Here is a 23,579-nt window from a genome sequence, read left to right on the forward strand (position 1 = left end):
CGATAGACATTGTCTCGATTCTACAGTCGGGTGGGATGGTTATCCTAGGCAGACAGGTATGCTTCTATCTTTAGACTTACAGAAAGCATTCGACTCACTCTTGTGGTCATACCCATTCACTGTTTTGGAACACTGGGGTTTTGGTCCCAGATTCTCGTACCTGCTTAGGTCACTCTATTCCACTCCAGTAGCTAGGATCCGCCTACAAGGGACCCACCAAGGATGCCCTTTAATCGCCTCGGATTTTCGCTATAGCAATGGAATCACTTGCAATTCGCTCTAACACAGACATAGGAGTAAAATGTGGTACAAGGGTCAAAAAAATGTGGGTTTGCGGAGGACCTCATTCTTTTCATCACTTCCCCTGCAACATCCCTCCCTGTCATATGCAAATTATTAGATAATTTCTCCAAAATATCAAGTCTGAAGTTAATTACTCCAAATCTCAAGCTATCAACGTTCCTCTCCAACCGTATTTGGTGGCCCAGTTGAGGAATTCCTTCCACTTTGCATGGGCGGAATCCTCAATTAGGTATTTGGGAATTAATCTCACTCCAAAATTTGAGCAGCTGTATATTGCCAACTTCCCTCCCATGTACCGTAAATCAGAGTTGGACCTCAAAAGTTGGTCTCGCTGTGAACTATCCTGGTTGGGTAAGGTTAATTCAGTTAAAATGACCCACCTCCCTAGGTTATTATACCTTTTCCGTTCTCTCCTAATCCGGAGGGATCGTTTGTACTCATTCCAGAGTAAGATTGTTAAGTTTGTGTGGGGTAAGGCAGGCCATAGACTCTCAAAACATGTGTTATTCAGGCTAAAGGACAGAGGGAGGTCTGGGTCTCCCAAATCTACTCCGGTATTTCTACGCTGCGCGTCTGGCACAAACCTCCACATTCTATTCTAGGCTTGATAAGCTGGACTGGGTAGATATGGAGAGGCAGGCAGTTCCATCCTTCACCTTAGATCTCATCCTCTGGTGCCCCCCAAAAACTTGTCCCCCTATACATTCCCCCCTCACCATCTCATGCTATGGCCCTATGGGATGAGCTCAAACAATTCCCCTCCTTAATAGCTCAGTGCAAACCCCTAGCCCATATTTTCAATAACACAACTTTTCAGGTGGATAGGGGGATGTACCGGATCGGACATTTTTTTACTGCAGCGGGCCCTATCGCACTTGCTTACTGTTCCAAAAAACTGGATCTTCCTGTATCTGAACATTTTAGATTTCAACAAATTCCACCTTTTCTTCATTCCATTTGGTTGTCAAAACCTGAACCTCCTCTATTTACCCCATATGAATAATGGTGTGGTCAGTCTCTGGAGCAGAGGGGCGGGATCTCGATAATTTGTCACTTGCCAAATCAGTAGAGAAAGCCTCCTATATGATTGCTTGGGAAGCTGATCTTCAGGAGGATTGGGACTTGGATGTTTGGTACAAGGCCCTTTTTAGATCCTAAAAAGGCATTCTTAATACTTCCCGGTCTGAAGCTAGTATCAAGGTTATCACTCGATATTTCCATCTATGTCCCCCCTATGTTTTAGGGGATGCAGAACGGAAGTTTCCGTGTTACACATCTGGTGGGACTGTCCCAAGATCAGAAGTTTCTGGGACAAAATCTTCCATATTTTTAAGATTACAGAATTCAGGATTCCCAGATCCCCTTCTACAGCCCTCCTGAATTTCCAAATTCCCAAAATTCCAAAGCATGCTCGGAAGCTTATATTTTTATTCTTCTAGGCTCCAAGCTTACCATTGCTAAGGCCTGGAAGGCCTGGAAGCTCCCTGAGGTCCACATTCAAGCTGCTAAAATAAATATCTCTTGGATCATGACACAAGAGAAAATGGTTAGTTTTATATTAAACACCTCCCAAATATTCAAGGAGATCTGGGAGCCCTGGGCCGACTATGTTGGTATTGGTAAACTCCCCAACACTCTTCCTACCTCATTCTTTACTCTTTTGTATCTGTTCTTTCTTCCCCATTACCCCCTGTATGACAGGGGCTCTTCTATTTTGCCTCATATAATATTACAGGGTTTGACAAATTTGCTTGGAATCTAGGAGCCAGCTAAAAAGCCAGAAAACGCGCCCCGTCCCGACGAGCTTATGTAAACGGTGTTCAAACCACACATGTGAGGTATCACCACGATTGGTAGAGCAAGAGCAATAATTCTAGCCCTAGACCTCCTCTAACTCAAACATGCAACCTGTAGATTTTTTTAAACGTCGCCTATAAAGATTTTAAAGGGTAAAAGTTTGACGGAATTCCACGAGCGGACGCAATTTTGAAGCGTGACATGTTGGGTATGAATTTACTCAGTGTAACATTATCTTTTTTAATAATATTTTAAAAAAATGGGGATAACTTTACTGTTATTATACACTGTTTATTAAAAAAAAGTAATTTTTTCCCAAAAAAGTGTGCTTGTAAGACCGCTGCGCAAATATGGCCTGACAGAAAGTACTGTAACGATCGCCATTTTATTCTCTAGGGTGTTGGGATGAAAAATATATATAATGTTTGGGGGTTCTAATTAGAGGGAAGAAGATGGCAGTGAAAAATAGTGAAAAATGACATTAGAATTGCTGTTTAAAGTGGTTGTAAACCCACTATTTGGACTTTTACCTACAGGTAAGCCTATAATAAGGCTTACCTGTAGGTAAGGAGAATATCTCCTAAACCTGCACGGTTTAGGAGATATTACCCCCGCAATGCGGGCGGCGCATGCGCAGGGGGGACTCCACGGCTGAAGGACCGGCATCGCCGGACCCTGCCGATTTTAAATCTCCCGCGCGCACGCGCGGGAGTGACGTCATCGCCGCTCCAGCCAATCACAGCGCTGGAGCGGCGATACCCGGAAGACACGCCGAAGCAAGATGACATCCTGCTCGGCGTGGACCAGGTAAGTGGTACACACCTCGTTCCGAGGTAAGTATTTCATAATAGGCTAGTATGCGGTGCATACTAGCCTATTATGCCTTTTGCATTGCAGGTTTGGGGGGGAAAAAAAAAGTTTATGCGGTTTACAACCGCTTTAACTTGTAATGCTTAACTTGTAATACCAACGGCCACCACCAGATGGTGCCAGCTTACACATCTGGTGGTAATAACTTGTAATACCAATGGCTCACCACCAGATGGTGCCAGCTTTTTTTTGCCCCCCTTCCAAGCCAAGTCGCCAGGACCCTATTTCTAGTCGCCAAGGCGGCTGTAGCCTCGTTATGAGAACTGTTTATCAAGGATTGTTTTGCTCCGCTGCCTGCTTTATTAGCTCTATCTACAGTGATTGTACTTGTTTTGATCCCTTCCCCATAATATATTGATGAACCAGGATTTAATAGTCGCTGTTTAGTCATACTTGATTATATGTACTGACTCATCTGTTCTTATTGGATCTTGTATCTGATATTTTGTAATGCCTGATAATGTTACAATACATACACATACAATAAAAAATCTTTTGAAAGTAATTTAGAGTAATATCCTTCACCCAGAATAATTCAACTACCATCCACATGTATCCTTCCACCACGCTGTAAGATTCAACACTCACTGCAAAGCTATGCTGTATAAAGCCTCGTACACACGATCGGACTTCCATCGGACAAATCCGTGGATTTTTGACCAAAGGGCGTTGTCCGTGAATTTGTTCTGCACACAGATGGCAGAACATTTTCAGCCAACATACACCAAAAACTACCGTATTTATTGGGGTATTGCGCGCTCCGGCGTATAGCGCGCACCCCTAAAGTGGACCCGACATTCCTGTAAAAAAAAAAGGTTTTAGTATTTACAGTTTTGGTGTCTTGAGCGGCGTCCATCGGCGGTCTCATCGGGTCTGGCGTCCGTCTGCGGCTTCAGGTGTCCTCTTCATCGGGTCCGGCGTCCTTCTGCGGCGTCCTCCCCGCTCGATCCCCGCGCCGAGTTTGAATACTGCGCCGGCAAATACCGAGCGTAGTACACACGTGTATAGTCGGGCAGGCTCGGCTACTCTCGCACTCACGTCCTGTACGTTCAGGACCTGAGCGCGAGAGGAACCGAGCCTGCCCGACTATACACGTGTACTGCGCTCGGTATATGCCAGGGCAATATTCAAACTCAGCGCGGGAAAGCGGGTATCGGCGTATAACGCGCACCCACGATTTTGCCCTGATTTTCAGGGCAAAAAAGTGCGCGGTATACGCCTATAAATACGGTACATGGTTTTTCAGCTCTTTACCGCCACCCTTTGGGCAACTTATCTGATGTTTAGCATTGGTTCGAAGAATGCGTGTTTGTACTTTGGATTTTAGCCCGATGGATTTGTGTACACACGATCAGATAATCCGGCGGAACACATTTGTTGTCGGACAATTTGAGAGCATGAACAACCAACATTTGTTGTCGGAAATTCCGGCAACAATTGTCCGATGGAGCATACAGACTGTCGGATTATCCGACATCATCGGACAATTGTTGTCGGAATATCCGATCTTGTGTATGGGCCTTAAGAATAGAACAGCAGTATGTGCTTGTTACACAACATCCTTCACATTCTCCCACTGGTATAGTCAGACCTCCATATGTCACTTCCACTCCACATTGACAAGGTACCAACAGAATAGAATTTCATTGTTTAGTATTTATTGGCAACTTGCCAACATGAATCATGCACACTGAATCAGTCCAAATTAAAAACATCCGATAGAAAAGTCGTTTGAAACACTAACATAAGGCACCAACTACCGAATGGAGTGGCAGAGTGACCTTTTTAAAAGAGGGGGTGTAATGGCGCTTGCTAATAATTAAAATGAATAATAAAATATTTATATATAACTGACAATTCCTTGCAAGTTAAATAGTGTGTTCCTTTTGCTATTCAGCTCCTCCCAACAACATTTTGTGCAATCCATATACTTATACTGTTAAGCGCTGTATTTAATATGTTGTTGCTTTTTTTTATGTACTTTGGAACATGTGTCATGCCACCAAAAGTACTAATGTGAATTTTAGTATTTATGTTCGCATTTTTGAACTTTCGATCAAAAATTCACTAGTGTTTGGTGGGCTTTACACAATCTGCGAACATTGTAAATGCAGATTTCCCCTGGATAATGGCTGACCACAGGACTGAAAGCAGTTGTGTGTCTGAAATGCACCAAATGACTGGGTCTATTTTCAGCAGAACAGGGGCAATTTTTTTTTCAAATAATTAATAATAATTGTAATTAATAATAATTAATAACCCCATCATTTATCCTTATACGAGTACTTAAAGGAGTTGTAAAGTTTTATTTTTTTTTTCTAAATGGGTTCCTTTAAGCTAGTGCATTGTTGGTTCACTTACCTTTTTCTTCGATTTCCCTTCAAGATGTTTATTTTCTTTGTCTGAATCTCTCACTTCCTGTTTCTCCTCAGTAAACTTCACACCATCATCCGAGCCAGGGTTTAACAAATTTGCTTGGAATCTAGGAGCCAGCTAAAAAAGTTAGGAGCCAAACCCCCCCCCCCCCCCCCCCCCCCCCGTCCCAACGAGCTTGCGCGCAGAAGCGACCAGCGCCCGCATATGTAAACGGTGTTCAAACATGTGAGGTATCGCCGCGATTGGTAGAGCAAGAGCAATAATTCTAGCCCTAGACCTCCTCTGTAACTCAAAACATGCAACCTGTAGATTTTTTTAAACGTTGCCTATGAAGTTTTTAAAGGGTAAAAGTTTGTCGGCATTCCACGAGCGGACGCAATTTTGAAGCGTGACATGTTGGGTATGAATTTACTCGGCGTAACATTATCTTTCATAGTATTACAAAAATGGGGATAATTTTACTATTGTCTTATTTTTTAATTAAAAAAAGTGTCATTTTTTCCCAAAAAAGTGCGCAAGACCACTGCACAAATACGGCGTGACAGAAAGTATTGCAACGATCGCCATTTTATTCTCTAGGGTGTTAGGATTAAAAATAAATATAATGTTTGGGGGTTCTAATTAGAGGGAAGAAGATAGCAGTGAAAATAGTGAAAAATTACATTAGAATTGCTGTTTAACTTGTAATGCTTAACTTGTAATACCAATGGCCACCACCAGATGGCGCCAGCTCACACAAGGAAGAGCTGGGGACTTCACAAAAAATCCACCTTCCAAGCCAAGTCGCCAGGATGCCATTTCTAGTCGCCATGGCGACCGGGATTTGTCGAGCCCTGATCCGAGAGGTGTTTAGTCAGCCAGAACAGCTTACTGAGGAGGAACAGGAAGTGAGAAATTCAGAAAAAGAAAACAAAGGAAAAAAAAAAATTTCAAAGGGAAATCAAAGGAAAAGGTAAGTAAACCAACAATGCACTAGCTTAAAGGAACACTAAAGGTTCGTTTTTTATTAGATCAATTGATTGCTGTAAGCTAGAGCATTTAAATATCACTTACCTTGTTTTTCCTTTTGACCTCCAAAATACAGTAATCCAGGTTTGAAAATGCCATTTCCTGTCTCTCCTCTTCTTGCTTTCCACCAGCATCTGAGCTGTTTTGCATGGTGGAAAGCAGAATGTGCTCACCCCCTCCCTATGACTACAGCCCTGGGGGAAGATGCTCTCTTATCCCTCACAGGCATGGAGGCTAAGCCTAATAGGAACTGTAGTCCCCATTAGGCCGTGATGTAGCAAGAATGAATGCGCACCGCAAACCAGGAAGTCAGTGAGAATAATGATTCAGGAGTGACGGAGGTGAATAAAATAGCTAGATTTCAACAGGTATCAAACTAGTTATAATGCAAAACATTACTTTTTAATTTATCAGCTACTGTCAGACTTTATTTTAAGAGGAAAACATTTTTGTCTTTACAACCCCTTTAAAGGAACCTATTTAGAAAATAAACAAACCTTTACAACCCCTTTAAATCTAGAGATGTTTTCTCAGTAGGCATTAGATGGTGACAAGGAATCTCTAACAAAACTAAATGGCAGGAGAAAAAAAATAAAAATAGGCAACCTGTATGACTATTTTCAGAGCTTTGACTTTCTGATCAGAGGCCCAAGCATCCTTTAAAGACTGGTTGAGCTCATCAATCCTGCTGATGTAGTCTTGCTGAGTCAGATTCAGAAGTTCTTTTTGGGATCCCTGGAAAAGCAAATACAATGGTTAATGTCTGCCCTTGTTGACACAGAGCTTATTCAATTTAAGAAACTCTGCAAAACTGCAGTTAGACATTTACTAAAACATACATGTGAACCAATTTAACAGCTTGCTTCAGAACAAAAAAATGCTTTTGTTGCTCAAGTTAAAGAAAAAATAGGATTTTTGTACTCGCCGTAAAATCCTTTTCTCTGAAGTTCATGGACGAACACAGTAGCATAATCTTGACAGTAGGGTATTGGCCTATCAGGAGAGAACTAGGCAGAAACATGTAAAAACAACATCAAAACTGTACATTACCGCTCTCTCTGCATGCATGCATGCAGCAGCTCAGTTCATCAAAAAGCAGGACAAACATAAAAAAGGAGGAATGGTTGCTGTGTCCATCCATGAACTTCAGAGAAAAGGATTTTACAGTGAGTACAAAAATCCTATTTTCTCTTTCGTTCATGGACACAGCAGCATAATCTTGACAGTAGGGACGTCCCCAAGCAGTGTAAAAAAAAAAAAAAAAACCCGAGGGGTGGGAACAGCAACCAAACAAATTTTACCCCAAAAACAACCAGAGCACCTCAATGGAGGAGTTGCAACCTTAACATCTTCCATACAGGGCATTTTCACCCCCTTCCTGCCCAGACCAATTTTTAGTTTTCAGCTCTGTCGCACTTTGAATGACAATTGCGTGGTCATGCAACTCTGTACCCAAACTAAATCTTTGTTTTTTCCCCCCCACAAATAGAGCTTTCGTTTGGTGGTATTTGATCTATGTGTTTTTTATTTTTTGCGCTATAAACAAAAGAGCAACAATTAAAAATAAGATAAAAAAAACACATTTTTTCACTTTTTTTATTTAATAAATATTTTTTTCCCCCAGTTTAGGCTGATACGTATTCTTCTACATATTATTGGTAAAAAAAAAAAAAAAAAATCACAATAATCGTATATTGATTGGTTTGCGCAAAAGTTATAGTGTCTACAAAATAGGTGATAGATGTATGCCATTTTATTTTATTATTTTTGTTTTACTAGTAATGGCGGTGATCTGCGTTTTTTTATTGTGACATTGCGGCGAACACATCAGACACTTTTGACACGTTTTTGGGACCATTCACATTTACACAGCGATTAGTGCTATACATATGCACTGATTACTGTGTAAAGGTGACTGGCAGGGAAGGGGTTAACGCTAGGGGGCGCTGAAGGGGTTAAAATGTTCCTTAAAGTGTTCTAACTATAGGGGGGAGGGGACTCACAAGTGGAGACCGATGTGTGGTCCTCTGTACTGGGAACACAACATTGGTTTCCTCACCTCTGACAGGGGGTGGATCTGTGTGTTTACACACACACATCCACACTCCTGCCGTTATCAGCAGCCGCCGGGCACGCGCGCCGGGTCACGAGCGGTGCCGCGTGCGCGCCCTAGATCGCCGGGAACAAAGGACGTCATATGACATCCACCCGGATCGACGGAGGGTTCCTGCCGGCGAGTTCCTGCCGGTGTCATTTTACAATGGCCCAGTAAGGAAGGGGTTAAACAGCCACCTGCAAAACCTTGTGGCCGAAGCAAGCATCTGAAGATGCACTCACATCAAACTTGTAAAATTTAGTGAAGGTGTGAACGGACGACCAGGTCGCCGCCTTACACACCTGGGAGACAGGCGCTTGATGTCGAAAAGCCCAAGAGACACCTATTGCCCTGGTTGAACGCCCCGTGACAGGAAGGGAAGGCGCCCACCCTGTTAGGGCATAAGCCTGAATCACGACGAGACCATCAGGCCCTTCTGTGGGGCAACCACTGACACAAATAGGGGGTCAGACCACCGAAGCGGAGCCGTAGCAGACAGATACACCCGCAGAGCTCGCACCAAGCCCAAGGAAAGCAAGCAACCTCTTGGGATGCGACGGCCGAGGACACAAGGATGAAAGCACAAGGTGCACACTGATCGGCAAGCGGGATTCTTCCTGTGTCCAGCGACCAAGTGTCGACTGTACGCCCAAACTTCCTCCCAACCGGTCGGGCTGGCATCAGTCGTGATTACCATCCAGTGAAAATTAAACTACTTCCCGGAAAGAAGGGCTGGAGGCCTCAGCCACCAGATCAGGGAATCCCTGACTAGCCGGCTCACCCGGATTTAATAGTCCAGGAACAATGGAGATGTGTCCCATGTTGACAGGATCTTCGTTTGCAAGACTCGAGTGTGGAATTAAAACACACAGTACTGCCTCGAAAGTGGCTACCATGAAACACAAGACTCGCATGCAAAAGTGCAGTGACCACCACCTGCGTGACGCCCACCGCTTTGCTGCAGCCTGAGTCTGCAACTTGCGAAGGGAGAAAAAACTTGCCTCCGAGGAGTCCAGAATCAAGCCCAGGTATTCCAAGCATTCTGGAGGTTCAGTAACCAGCCAAACTACCGAAGAGTCTGATTGGTTATCTTCACATCCTTCCCATCCTTCCCCAATTCTGAGGGGGAAGCTGCTCTCAGGCAGAGATCGACCAAATAGCCCATGATTGTGATCCCTTGCTGCCTCTGCAAGGCCGGGATCGGGGCGAGCACCTTGGAGAAACTCCTGGTGCCGACGCCAGGCCTAACGGGAGAGCTACCATGTTGTAGTGTTCATCCCAGACTACAAACTGCAGAAAAGAAAACAAAGGCGCACCAGCCTAGTGTATTACCGTTTAAGCAAATGTATTAAAATACAATTTAAAAACCTACTCACAACTGTGGTAGAAAGATTCGCAGTAACTAGCTCATTCATAAAAGCTGTAGCATGTAGAACCCGAACCACATTCCAAATGGTCATGGAGTGAAGAGGGTCACTGTCGACTGACGCGTTTCAAAGCACAAAGCTTCTTCATCAGAGCCCAGCAGTGTACTACCCTCCAAGAACCCGCTTTATATACACACACACACACACACACACACACATATATATGTACACATGACTATGCACTTGATTATGCAAGCCGTGGAGAACCTCCCAGGGGTCATCAAGACTCCTCCCAATAAGGTCTTGCATAATAAACAAAGAGTGATAATAATCAACAAAAGTGTACATAAGATGGGAAATAATAATAAAAACACCTTAGGAATGTGGCCAGGTGGATGGTATTAAATGTCCATATTAAATCACTAGCATTGGCGAGACTCATAGTGCCAAAGCTTAATAAAAATGGTATAACTGTATACATCAACACTTTGCTTGACTTACACAATCAATGTCCATAAGTCAATATAAAATTGGCATTGCTTGCCGAATGGCGGCGGCTGCAGATCGAGCCACACTTGCTCAGTCCATGGTGGCGATGGTGATGCACTTCTGCACGAGGCAATGCGTGGAGCACAAACAGACCCGTCCGTGCTCCATGCTGTCCGATGCGCAGGCCCTACGTCATCACTACAGCGCCCGTCCTCGTCGCACATCAGTGACATGCGGGCCGAGCTGGACTGGGCAGAACAAGATCGCCGGCATTTTGGAGAGGACCAAAACAATAGAGGAAACACCGGGACAGACAAGTGGGACTACAGTAGTGATATGTACAGTACCTGTCTGCGAGAATGTGTTTCCAGCAGGGCGGCATCGCGCCGATTCTTGGCGACAGGGTGCCGACATCTCACACTCGCTGGAATAGGAAAAGCACATTCCAGCAAGCGTGACATAGAAGCGACGGGTATCCGACTTGGATTCCCGCCAATTCTAGACGCAGCATTTAGTATAAATCATGAGGGGGAACTCTACGCCAAAAAAAATAAATAAATGGCATGGGTTTCCCCCCAGGAGCATACCAGGCCCTTAGGACTGGTATGGATTGTAAGGAGAACCCCTACGCCGAAAAAACGGGCCGCATGCCCTTAACACGGGGGGGGCTCTGGGGAAGGGGGCGTCCTGCGGCCACCCCAACCCAAAGCACCCTGTCCCCATGTTGATAAGGACAGGGCCTCCTCCCGACAACCCTGGCCATTGGTTGTTGGGGTCTGCGGGTGGGGGGAGCCCCCTTTAATAAGGGGGCCACCAGATATCGGCCCCCCACCCTAGGTGAATGATAATGGGGTACATCGTACCCCTACCCACTCACCTGGAGGAAAAGTGTCAATAAAATAAACACACAACACAGGCTTTTAAAATAATTTATAAGTCAGCTCCGCTCTCCGGGGGTCTTCTCCCACGGAGCATGCTGGAACTGTGACGTCATAAGAGGCCTATATAAATCATCGCGCACCGCACACCCGGCATTACAGCAGGAGGGAGCGTTGTGTCAACATCGGAATAAAATAAGGCAGAAGGCGACAAAGAAGAGTGGGCTGGCTGCCACTAGTAAAAGAGCCTCAAAAGAAGATAGCGGCGGCCAGCCCCGAAGAAGGCACCAGAGAGCGAGTGGGAGAAGAACCAGAGAGCGAGCGGAAGAACCAGGGAGTGCCGAGATGACACCGGAGAGCAGAGAAGACGAAAGAAGACCTGAGGGGGGAGAAGACCCACGGAGCTGACTAATAAATTATTTTAAAAGCCTGTGCTGTGTGCTTATTTTATTGACACTTTTCCTCCAGGTGAATGGGTAGGGGTATTAAAGCGGGCTCCCAGATTCCGATAAGCCCCCCACCCACAGACCCCGACAACCAACGGCCAGGGTTGCCGGGAAGAGGCCCTGTCCTTAACATGGGGACAGGGTGCTTTGGGGTGAGGGGGCTGCAAAGCGCCCCCCTGCCCCAGAGCACCCCCCCCATGTTGAGGGCATGCGGCCTGGTACAGCTCAGGAGGGGGGGCTCACTCGTCCCCAGTACTTTCCTGGCCGGGCGGCGTGCTCAGATACTGGTGTGGTATGCCGTTTTCGGCGCAGGGGTTCTCCTTACAATCCATACCAGACCTAAGGGCCTGGTATGCTCCTGGGGGGGGGGGGGGAACCCATGCCGGGTTTTTATTTAAAATTTGGCGTGGAGTTCCCCCTCATGATTCATACCAAATGTCGCGTCTAGAATTGGCGGGAATCCAAGTCGGATCCTTGCCGCTTCTGTGTCTGCTTTTTCCCGTTGCGGCGAGCCTGCTTGGCACTGGCTCCCGCGACGGGGCTCGTAGATGGTCAATCTCGCCAAGGAAAGGAACGAGTTTGACACAATAATGCGGTCACCTACTGTATTATATTATATTAAACTTAATCACAGCAAGTCCTTAAGGGACAGCCATGTCACTCTACTAACCACTGGGAAGGTCACCCTGACAGCTCGCAAGGACACACATATATATATGTACCTAGAGTGTGGAAACATTGTGTATATACAGCCTTGCCAGCAATAAAAACCACAATGGCTGCTGAGAATATAGTGCACCCAGCACACAAAGGAGGAACAAACCCGTTCAACATTCAAAGGTGCAGAACAGAATGTACATATAATAAATGTACAGGACAACATGTAAATATATTAGTGCTGTCAGTTAAACGCGTTAACGGCGTTAACACAAACCCATTTTAACGCCGTCAATTTTTTTATCGCGCGATTAAGGAGGTTCACCCTTTAAAACATTTTTTTTTTGTCAGCACGTACCTCTTAATCCCGATTTTCACCTGACGGCGATCCCGCGGGAGTGGGCGTTCCCAAGCACTGCCTGTGATTGACAGGCTTCCGAACGGCGCATACTGCGCATCACAGGTTGTCGGAAAAACCCGAAAGTCGGTGTGGCTCTATACGGCGCATGCGCACCGACGTTCGGGTTCTGTCGGCAACCTGTGACGCGCAGTATGCGCCGTTTGGAAGCCTGTCAATCACAGGCAGTGCTTGGGATCGCCGTCAGGTGAAAATCGAGATTAAGAGGTACGTGCTGACAAAATATATATATATATATATATATATATATATATATATATATATATATATATATATATATATATATATATATATATCTATCTATCTATCTATATCTATATATCTATCTTATAATTATATATACATACATACATACATACATACACACAAACACACACATAGGGATTAATCGTGAGTTAACTATGACATTAATGCGATTAATCGCGATTAGAAATTTTAATCGCTTGACAGCACTAAAATATATATAACAATACTAATAGAGAGACGATTCCACATGTATACACACACATGAATGAACCAATATATGCATGTACAAATTAGTATTAATATTAGTAACTAGAAAAGATACAATTTCTGGGGAAATTGTGTGACGTGGTCTTGCCTCGAACAATACTGACTGGAAACCGTGCCCCTGGAGATGTAAATGTGATCCAACAGTGTGACGATCCAGTTCGATCCATTGCCCCATCAAAAACTGTTCCATCAAAAACTACCCCATCAAAACTGCACCATCCTATTTGCCCCATCAAAAACTGGTTGCTATGGATGGTTGCTATGGACTGGTTGCTATATGCAGAGTATGCAGAAGTTACGCAGAGCCAAAAAAAAAAACAGTCATATCACCTCACAGCTGTGTGGGAGGAGCTATAGAAAGCCCTCTGTGTATGAAGGTATTTACCTCAGTGTCTCCTAGGAAACCAATGTAAACATATGCAAGCAGCCTCTAAGCAGAGACTCAGATTCTTGCTTTTTTTTTAATACTTGTCCTTCAAAACGATTGTATTTTAAAAACTATAAAATCGTACAGTGAATATCTTTATATTTTGTGAATCACAAGACCCAGACCTACATTTTGATGTATAGTGTGTCTCTGAAATATAAAAATTAAAAGGCACAGTCACAGTTTATATATTGTTCCAAAATCTTTAGGTTTCCTAACTGGAATTTCAATGGAAGTCAATGGAGGTCAATTGATGGTGTAGGTTGCAAACAAATTGTCATATTGTGAAAACGGTTTGGACGATCGCTTAGTGCCTTTCTGCGCTGACCCGGAAGCAAGCAAGGAAGCAGTTCCGCACTGTCCGAAAGATTATGGTCCGCATCTTCTGACATGTCAGCAGGGGACATCTGCCACAGCAAGGCCCGAGTCTGAATCAGAAACTTTTCCCAGAAAATGGTGGGGGGGGGGGGTTTACCCCCCTTGCGCCTGCACACCGCTTCTACCCTGGCAATACGGGGCTCCAGGACCACCGACAAGGTGTCCATAGGCACGCCAGGTACAGGGGCACTGGTTGTCACCACAGGGATGTCTGGGGAGAAATGCCAGCTTTTGACACCATGCAAACTCACACTTGCCTGACACTCATAGGGACCAGGGCAAGGTACAAACGGTCCACCCTCCTAGCTGCTCAGACTAAAAGGTCCCCCCAGAGGACTCACCGCTCTGATCCAGGTGATGCACAGCATCACCGTCCGCTCTCATCATATGCCTAATATCCTGTGTGGCTGTGATGTATTCCTGTGCCTGAGGTGTTTCTGCACTGTTCGCGCCGTTCTGAAGGAACATTTTCACCACTAGAGGCAAAAACTAAGCCAGGACTACAAGAAAATTTCCGCCCCTGAAAAAAAGTGCGCGGACTACAAGAAAATGACCGCCGCTCTACAGCATTAAGACCAAGCACAGCTACAATAAAATGGCGCAGTGAGCCGCCAAAGCGTCCGGGGAATGTTTTTCTGAGGTAAAGAGAAAAAAGGCTGTGAACACGCTGAGCCTAAGTGTGGAGCCCCCCCATGGCACCAGACAACACCCCACACGAAGAGCGGATCCTGGACACCCTGCAGCGCCCAGTCAGGACACGGAGCACCCCCCCCCCCGGAGGACCCAGCAGGCCCAGCCACCACAGAGCATGGGGAGGAGGGAAAGGACAGGGAGAGAAGAAAGGAAGGGTGAGAGACCCCCTAGTCGACCTCCCCAGGAATGCCCAGCTGTTCCAACCTGCCAAAACAGGTGGAACACTACTTACCTGTCCTGCAAGAACTGCTGGACGCATTCTGGACAGACCCACCACCCGAGCAGTACGGGGGTAGCTGTTGGCCATGGCACACTTTGACACAGACAGTAGTAGCACGGTCAAATGTGTGCCCCGGAGCATATAGCTCACCGGCCATCCCTGGAGCAACAGGTCATGTCGTGGCCAACCCATCGCTTAGCTAAAACTCTGCTCACGCTTAAGGTCCAGACTGGGGAAGACTACAATGATCTAGGATATCCAGCCTGTCACCCAGCCGGTAGTTGACAGTAAATCTCAGGATCAAAAAAGTAGAAAAAAGTAAAAAAATAAAAAAAAAACAATGGTCCCAATAGGGAGCCAGGTCCTTCTCCTATGCTAGACAGAAAAAACTGAGCTGTTGCATGCAGGGAGAGGGGCTGTACTCAGAGGGACCGCCCACCTGGGCGGTACTGTACAGATTTGATGTTCTAACATAGTAACATGTTTCTGCCTGGTCCTCTCCTGATAGAAGGCCAATACCCTACTGTCAAGATTATGCTGATGTGTCCGTCCATGAACGAAAGAGATTTTGTATTTGTTTTTGTCTTGAGCGCAGTATGGAGCACAGACCTTTAGTCATTACCATGGGTTATATGCAGTTACTTTCAGGTGATTAGACACTGAAAAAAAAAATCAACCTATATAAACACACACAGCTACCTTGTTTGATTAGACAAACAGACTAGGTGTGTGTGTGTGCGCGTGTTGGTTATAAACATAACGCAGACACACACACCTACCTTGTCTGTTTAGACAAGGGGTGTGTGTGTTATACACAGACAAGGTAGGTGTGCGTTAGAGCTGCACGATATATCGTTAAAAAAAGAAGGAAAAAAAAAGCAATCTCGATTCAGCCCTCCTCACCACCTTAAAGGGGTTGTAAAGGTTCATGCTTTTTCACCTTAACCACTTAACGACCGCCGCATGTACATATACGTTCACAGAATGGCACGTACAGGCAGATGGCCGTACATGTACGTCCCTGCCTTTCCGCGGGTCCGATCAGGACCCCCCCCGGTACAATGTGGCGGTCAGTTCTTCCGTGGGAGCGATCCGGGATGAGGGGGCGGCTATTCGTTTCTAGCCACCCCCTCGCGATCGCTCCCAGCGAATCAGCTTCCTCCTCTGCCTGAACTGTAAACACAGGCAAGGAGGAAGTGATGTCATCTCTCCTCTGGCGCTCTTTTTCGTCTGGAGCCAGAGGAGAGAAGACATCAGTACAGTGAGTTGCACCAACAGCACACCAACACAGTACACACAGGCACATAACCCCCTCAGATCACCCCCCCCCCCAGCCCCCTGTCACAGTGTCACTGATTGCAGTAATAATTTATTTTCTGATCACTGCATTTAGTGTCATTTGTGACAGAAAAAAGTGTTAGGGCAGTTAGCTTTAGTCCCCTTTAGGTCCAGGGTAGCCCCCTACCCCCCCTAATAAAGGTTTAACCCCTTGATCACCGCCCTAGTAAACCCGTTCACCCCCTATTGCCAGTGTCACTAAGCGATCGGTTTTCTGATCGCTGTATTAGTGTCACTGTTGCCGCTAGGTAGCTATTTTTTTTTTGGAGGTTTGCCGCCAGGTTTCTATAGCGTTAGGTACCCCCATTAATAAAAGGTTTTAACCCCTGATTGCCCCTAGAGTTAACCCTTTCACCAGTGATCACCGTATAAGTGTCACTGGTGACGCAGGTTAGCCAGTTAGTTATTTAGTTATTTTAGGTTCGCCGCCAGGTTTTTAGAAAGCGTCAGGTACCCCCATATATTACCTAATAAAGGTTTCGACCCCCTGATTGCCCCCTAGTTAACCCTTTCACCAGTGAACACCGTATAAGTGTTACGGTTGACGCTGGTTAGTTTGCTGTTTATAGCATCAGGGCACCCGCCGTATATAACCCAATAAAAGGTTTAACCCCCTGATCGCCCGGCTGGTGATATCAATTAAATTTTAGCATCAGTCAGGGTCTGTGTCGCCCCAGGCAAAGTTAGGTTAGTGCCAGTAACACTTACACCCACGCGCAAAGCATACACCCCCCTTAGTGGTATAGTATCTGAACGGATCGATACCTGATCTGATCAGATCTATACTAGCTATACTATACTAGTTTAGGGTACCCAAAAACGCATTGTTAGCGGAATCAGCCCAGATACCCACTAGCACCTGCGTTTTGCCCCTCCGCCCAGACCAACCCACCCAAGTGCAGTATCGATCGATCACTGTCACTTCAAAAACACAACACACATAACTGCAGAGACCGGCCTGATCCCTGCGATCGCTAACAGTTTTTTTTAAGCGTTTTCTATGTTTGCTTTTCTATAGTCAGGAACTGTTTTTACCTGTAAATCCTTACTATTGTACCACTAAATTTAGAGCCCAAAATGGCAAAGCGAATGTACAATAATAAGCAGGCCTACGAGTTCATGTGCATGACAGATAGTGAAGAGGAGGTCACGCATCTGTCAGATTCTGGCTCAAAATACGAACCCGTTTACGACAGCGGCTCCATGCCAGATAGCTCTGATGACAAAGTTGTGGTCCCTGCTAAGGCCAGGCGTACCCGACCCCGTTCTGATGTTGTTGAGCAGCAAGAACCACAGGACCCTTGTATGGAGCAGAGCAGTACTAGCGCCGCTTTTCCTTCTGGTGAACTGGCAAGCACCAGCGGCCTAGTACACCCTGGTCGTTCATCCAGCACAGCAGTATCACGTGGTGATGTGGCGAGTCCCATAAGTGCAGTTCAAGCTGGCGAGGTGGCAAGCACAAGTAGTGTCCCGCTGCCACCAAGAAGAAGACAAAGACAGGCCCGTCGTGCCCATAGTGCCCTTCCTGCAGAATTTGCCTATCCTGATTGGGTCCCCACCACTTCTGCAGAACCCGTACTTGCCCCATTCACTGGCCAACCTGGTATTAAGGTGGATACAGTTGATTTTACGTCACTTGATTTGTATTCGCTGTATTTCACGGAAGATCTCTATGGATCTATTGTGGACCAGAGTAATTTATATGCTGGTACCTACATTGCCGCTAATCCCCAGTCCCTCCTTGCCAAAGAATGGAAACCACTTATGGTTTCCGAATTTTAGACCTTTCTGGGCCTTACCATCAACATGGGCATACACCAATTTCCGAAGTTACGGATGTATTGGTCCACACATCCAATTCACAATATGCCCATATTCTCTGCTCACATGGCCAGGAATCGATATGAGGCGATCCTGCGGTTCTTGCATTTCAGTGACAATGCACTTTGTTGTCCGAGTGGAGACCCTGAATTTGACCGGCTCTACAAAATTCGGCCCCTCAAACCATTTCAACAAACGTTATGCAGCCTTGTTTAATCCCCAGCAAGTTGTATGCGCTGATGAGTCCCTGATTATGAGTCCCTGACACTTGGTGTCACCCTTATTCGGAAAGGGGTACCACTTGTATGTGGACAATTATTACAGCAGCGTGCCACTTTTTAGTCACTTGTTTGATCATTGGATTGGAGCATGTGGCACTGTGCGACCTAATCGCCAGGGCTTTCCCCAGTGGCTTGTAGATTCCAGTCTTAGGCTGGGGGCAAGAGCCTGCTGCAGGTGTAATAATTTGCTCGCTGTGAAGTGGCGGGACAATAAGAATGTTTTCGTTCTTACCACCCTTCACTTAGACACGACAGTACAAATTCGTACGGCGACTCGTGTTGTGGAGAAACCCCTCTGTGTCCACGATTATAACCAAAATATGGGAGGGTGGACCTCAACGACCAGTTGATGGCGCTGTATCATATTGCCCGTATGGCGAGGCGCTGGTACAAAAAAAGTGTCTCTATATTTATTTCAATTGACTTTACTGAATGCTTTTGTCTTATACAAAGCTTCAGGACGGAATGGATCCTTCCTTGAATTCCAGGAGGAGATTATCACAGAACTCCTGTATCCAGGCGGTTCTACACCTCACCATCCCCTACCAAATGCAGTAAGCCGACTGCATGAGAGGCATTTAACGTATGCCCTCGAGTACCCCTACCAACGAGCCCCCCAAAGAATATGTCGTGTCTGTAGCAAGCGCGGATTTAGGCGTGACACCCGTTATTTTTGTCCCCAATGTCCTGCCGATCCTGGTCTTTGTATTGGTGAATGTTTTGAACGCTTCCACACACGAGTGAAGTATTAGCATAGGGTAAAACATTTCACAGGCTAGGCACACTTACACAGGGTCTCCCATGATGCCATTGCATTTGAGACCCAAACCTGGAACCGAAAAGTTAAACAAATACAAAAAAAAAAGAAGTGTAAAAAAAAAAAAAAAAGTAAAACAAAAAAACTAGTTTTCGTTTTATTGTTCTCTCCCTCTCTATTCTCTCTATTGTTCTGCTCTTTTTTACTGTATTCTATTCTGCAAAGTTTTATTGTTATGTTTTTTCATGCTTGCTTTTCCGGTATGCAATTTACTTTACTGTTTTCAGGTACGCCATTCAGCTGTTGCGTGGACTTATTTATCTTGACAGCAACAGCGTTTGCTCCCACGATATATAAAGCCGTGACTCCAGTGCTGTAGGAGGGGATTTCACCACCACAGTTGAAAAAAAGAGCATATATGCCGAAGCATGGGGGCATTAAAAGGCGGAGGAGCGATTTTTCTCCTAATGCCGCGTATATATGGTCGACATTCCTACGGAGGCTTGCCCGTGGAAAAGTCTGACCGTGTGTACGTGGCATAACTTTTTTTGCAGGAGGATGCCCCCATGCTTCAGCATATATACAGTGATACCTCGGTTCACGAACTTAATTCGTGAACTGACTCTGGTCGCCAACCGAATTGGTCGCGAACCGAGGCACATTTTCCCATAGGGTTCAATGTAAATCCGGTTAATCCGTGCTGACCTTTTTTTGGGGGTTTTTGAAGCACAAAAATTACAATACACATTAGTACAGTATAGTAATGTATAAAGAGAGGACACTAACCTTGCTTGTGATGACTTCTGGCATGGAGGAAGGCAGGTGGGAGGCAGGTGGGAGGCAGTTATTGTTTGGAGGGAGAGTCCCCCTCCATAAGGACATCAGGGGGATCTCCTTCAGGGGTTTCCTCTCTCCTTTGTCTCCTAGCTGCAGGCTCAGTTTTGCTAAAAAATCTGTCCAATGTCACTTGTCTCTTCCTGCGCTGCATAACCCTCCGGAAATGAGAGACCACATTATCATTCATGAGATTTAACACTCTGTTCACGACAGTTATGTTGGGGTGGTGCTTTTCAAAAAAATCATGGCACTCATTCCATTTTTGCATAATGGATTTTATGGCATCACTGCTAACCTCCTCCCTTTCTTCCTCTTCCTCAGTGGAATGCTCCTCAAGAAGTGCCTTCTGCTGCTCACTGTGGAGTTCAGAAAGTTCTTCCGTGGTCAGCTCCTCCCTATGTTCCTCAACAAGCTCTTCCACATCAGCACCATCAACGTCCAGACCCATACTCTTGCCCATGGACACAATTTCCTCCACTACCTCAGCATCAGGCACTTCAATGTCATGTTCACGTTCAGCGACACATTCTGGCCACAGTTTCCTCCAGGCTGAATTTAGGGTTCGGGGAGTGACCTCTTCCCAGGCTTTGTCAATGAGGTTAATGCAGTGGGCAACATTGAAATGTTTCTTCCAGAAGTCTTTCAAAGTCAAGGACGTCTCTTCAGTGACATTAAAACACCTAGTGAAGAGCGCCTTTGTGTACAGCTTCTTGAAGTTGCAGATGACTTGCTGGTCCATAGGCTGCAGAAGTGGTGTTGTGTTGGGGGGGAGGAACTTTACCTTGATGAAGTCATACTCAGCATCCATATCATCCACCAAGGCTGGAGGGTGTGCCGGGGCATTGTCCATCAGAAGAAGGCACCTTTCAGGCAGCTGGTTATCAGAAAGATATTTTCTGACGGTGGGTGCAAACACCTCGTGCAGCCATTCCATAAACAATTGCCTTGTGACCCAAGCTTTGGCATTGGCTCTCCACATGACGGGCAGTCTGGCCTTGTTCACATTTTGTTCCCTAAATGCACGAGGGGTCTGAGAATGGTACACCAGTAGTGGTTTAATTTTCAGATCGGCGCTTGCGTTGGCACACAGCAAAAGGGTCAATCTGTCCTTCATGGGCTTGTGCCCTGGTAGTGCCTTTTCCTCCTGCGTGATATAGGTTCTGTTCGGCATTTTTTTCCAGAAGAGCCCTGTTTCATCACAGTTGAACACTTGTTGAGGGACGTATCCTTCTGTCTTCATGAATTCCGCAAAGTCTAACTTGTAGGCTTCTGCTGCGGCCTTGTCAGAACTGGAAGCCTCACCATGTCTAATCACACTGTGGATGCCACTTCTCCTGCGGAATTTTTCAAACCACCCCCTACTGGCTTTAAATTCGTCACTTGCTGCAGTTGTAGAGGGGCTTCTTTGCAGTAAATCACTGTGCAATTTCCTGGCTTTCTCACAGATCATAGCTTCACTAACGCTATCACCTGCCAGCTGTTTCTCATTCAACCACACAAGCAAAAGTTTTTCCACCTCTTCCAGCACTTGCGTCCTCTGCTTGGTTAACATTGTTACTCCTTTTGCAACATCAGCTCCTTTGATGGCGGCTTTGTTTTTCAGAATAGTCGAGATTGTTGACTTTGCCATCTTGTACTCCGAGGCCAGATCAGTCACACGAATACCACGGTCATGCTTTTCTATAATTTCCTTCTTCAGCTCAATGGTTATTTTATTCACAACCTTGCTGTCACCTTTACTACTGCTCTGCACTTTCTTTTTGCCCCCATGCTTGCGCTGCACATTCTTGTCACCTGCATTTCCCCTTTGCACATTGTCACTTGCATTTCCACTTTGCACATTGTCACTTGCATTTCCACTTTGCACATTGTCACTTGCATTTCCACTTTGCACATTGTCACCTGCATTGCTGTTCTTGTCACCTTCATTGCTGCTCTGCACTTTCGTCTTTCCACTATGCTTCTTGGGAGCCATATTGCGCTGCACATTCTTGTCACCTGCATTTCCCCTTTGCACATTGTCACTTGCATTTCCCCTTTGCACATTGTCACTTGCATTTCCCCTTTGCACATTGTCACTTGCATTTCCCCTTTGCACATTGTCACCTGCATTGCTGTTCTTGTCACCTTCATTGCTGCTCTGCACTTTATTCTTTCCACTATGCTTCTTGGGAGCCATATTGGGTGTCCAGTGAACTGTACAATACAGCAAGAACAGCAAGAACAGTACTGTAGTACAGTACAGTACTGTATGTGCTAAAAAGCACACCAAAAATCAAAAAATACCTTGAAATGTATGCACAGTACTCGCAGTACACTTCTTTCTGTGTGTCTTCTTCTCTCCACGATCTTCCTACAGGAAGTCACGACCATGTGACAGCCTGGAAATAGCATTAAAATGGCCGCGGCTCCTGTTCGTGAACCGAGGCGGAGTTCGTGAACCGGAGCATATTTATATGAACTTTTCTGTTCGTGAACCGAGTTGTTCGTGAACAGAAGCGTTCGTGAACCGAGGTATCACTGTACATTTTAGGCACAGGTTGCGTTCATTTTTTTATTTTTTACTATGTTTTTTTTTGGTATTTGCTTTGCAGGTATGGTATGATCTTACTGTTATACTGTAATGTTACTTTGTTTTAATGTTAACCATCATTTGCTTAGCAGGTACGCCATTCAGTTGCAGCGCGGATTTATTTAGCGTGACAGCAACATCGTTTGCTCCCACGATATATAAAGCCGTGACTCCAGTGCAGTAGGAGGCGATTTCACCACCAGTTAAAAAAAAGAGCATATATGCTGAAGCATGGGGGCATTGGAGCGATTTTGCTCCTAATGCCGCATACATACGGTTGACATTCCTACGGAGGCTTTCCTGTGGAAAAGTCCGACCGTGTGTACGCGGCATAGAAAAGTCCGTAGACACGGCATAACTTTTTTGCGGGAGGATGCCCCCATGTTTCGGCATATATAAATGGTGCATGTATGCCCATCATTAGAAGTGGGTGGATGAAGGGAGGTATTCTAATGGTTAGCATACCCACCGATCAATCTTTTTTTCGTTCAGCCAATAGGCTGCATGAAACAAAAAAAATGATTACAATACATGTCCAACAAGAACCATCAACGTACTGGTATGTTGTTGGACTTTGAATGGTTATACCAGAATGATGCCTGCAGGTTTAGGTATGATCTTGGTATCATTATTTTCAGCCAGCGGTCAGCTTTCATGTAAAAGCAGTCCTAGCGGCTAACTAGCCTCTAGACTGCTTTTACATTCAGTGGGAGGGAATGTCCCCCCCCCCCCATATAAACAGCGCCATTGGGAAATTGGGAAAGCATTTTATCACACCGATCTTGGTGTGGTCAGATGCTTTGAAGGCAGAGGAAAGATATAGGGTCTAATAGACCCCAATTTTACCTGTCACTAACTATTGCTATCATAAGGGATATTTACATTCCCTGATATAACAAAAAAAATGGTAAAAAATAAATAAAATGGAAGGAACAATTTACAAATAAAATAAAAAAAGCTAAAAAAAAAAAAAAAAAAAACATCCCCCCCCTGCTCTTGCGCAAAAGCGAACACAAGCGTCGGTCAGGAGTCATATGT

The 23,579-nt window shown here is 45.5% G+C and overlaps 1 protein-coding gene across 5 annotated transcripts in view; it reads right to left on the reverse strand.

The window, feature by feature from the left end:
- The window catches only part of VPS35L (VPS35 endosomal protein sorting factor like), a 1,107,598-nt gene that overhangs the window by 838,542 nt on the left and 245,477 nt on the right, over nt 1–23,579 (reverse strand). For all 5 annotated transcript variants that reach the window (XM_040358550.1, XM_040358549.1, XM_040358548.1 and 2 more), the window contains exon 7: nt 6,961–7,089. In XM_040358550.1, coding sequence (XP_040214484.1) covers nt 6,961–7,089 — 129 coding nt within the window. The remainder of the gene's footprint in view (nt 1–6,960; nt 7,090–23,579) is intronic.

The sequence above is a fragment of the Rana temporaria genome, chromosome 6, assembly GCF_905171775.1.
Source record: "Rana temporaria chromosome 6, aRanTem1.1, whole genome shotgun sequence".
NCBI lineage: Eukaryota > Metazoa > Chordata > Amphibia > Anura > Ranidae > Rana > Rana temporaria.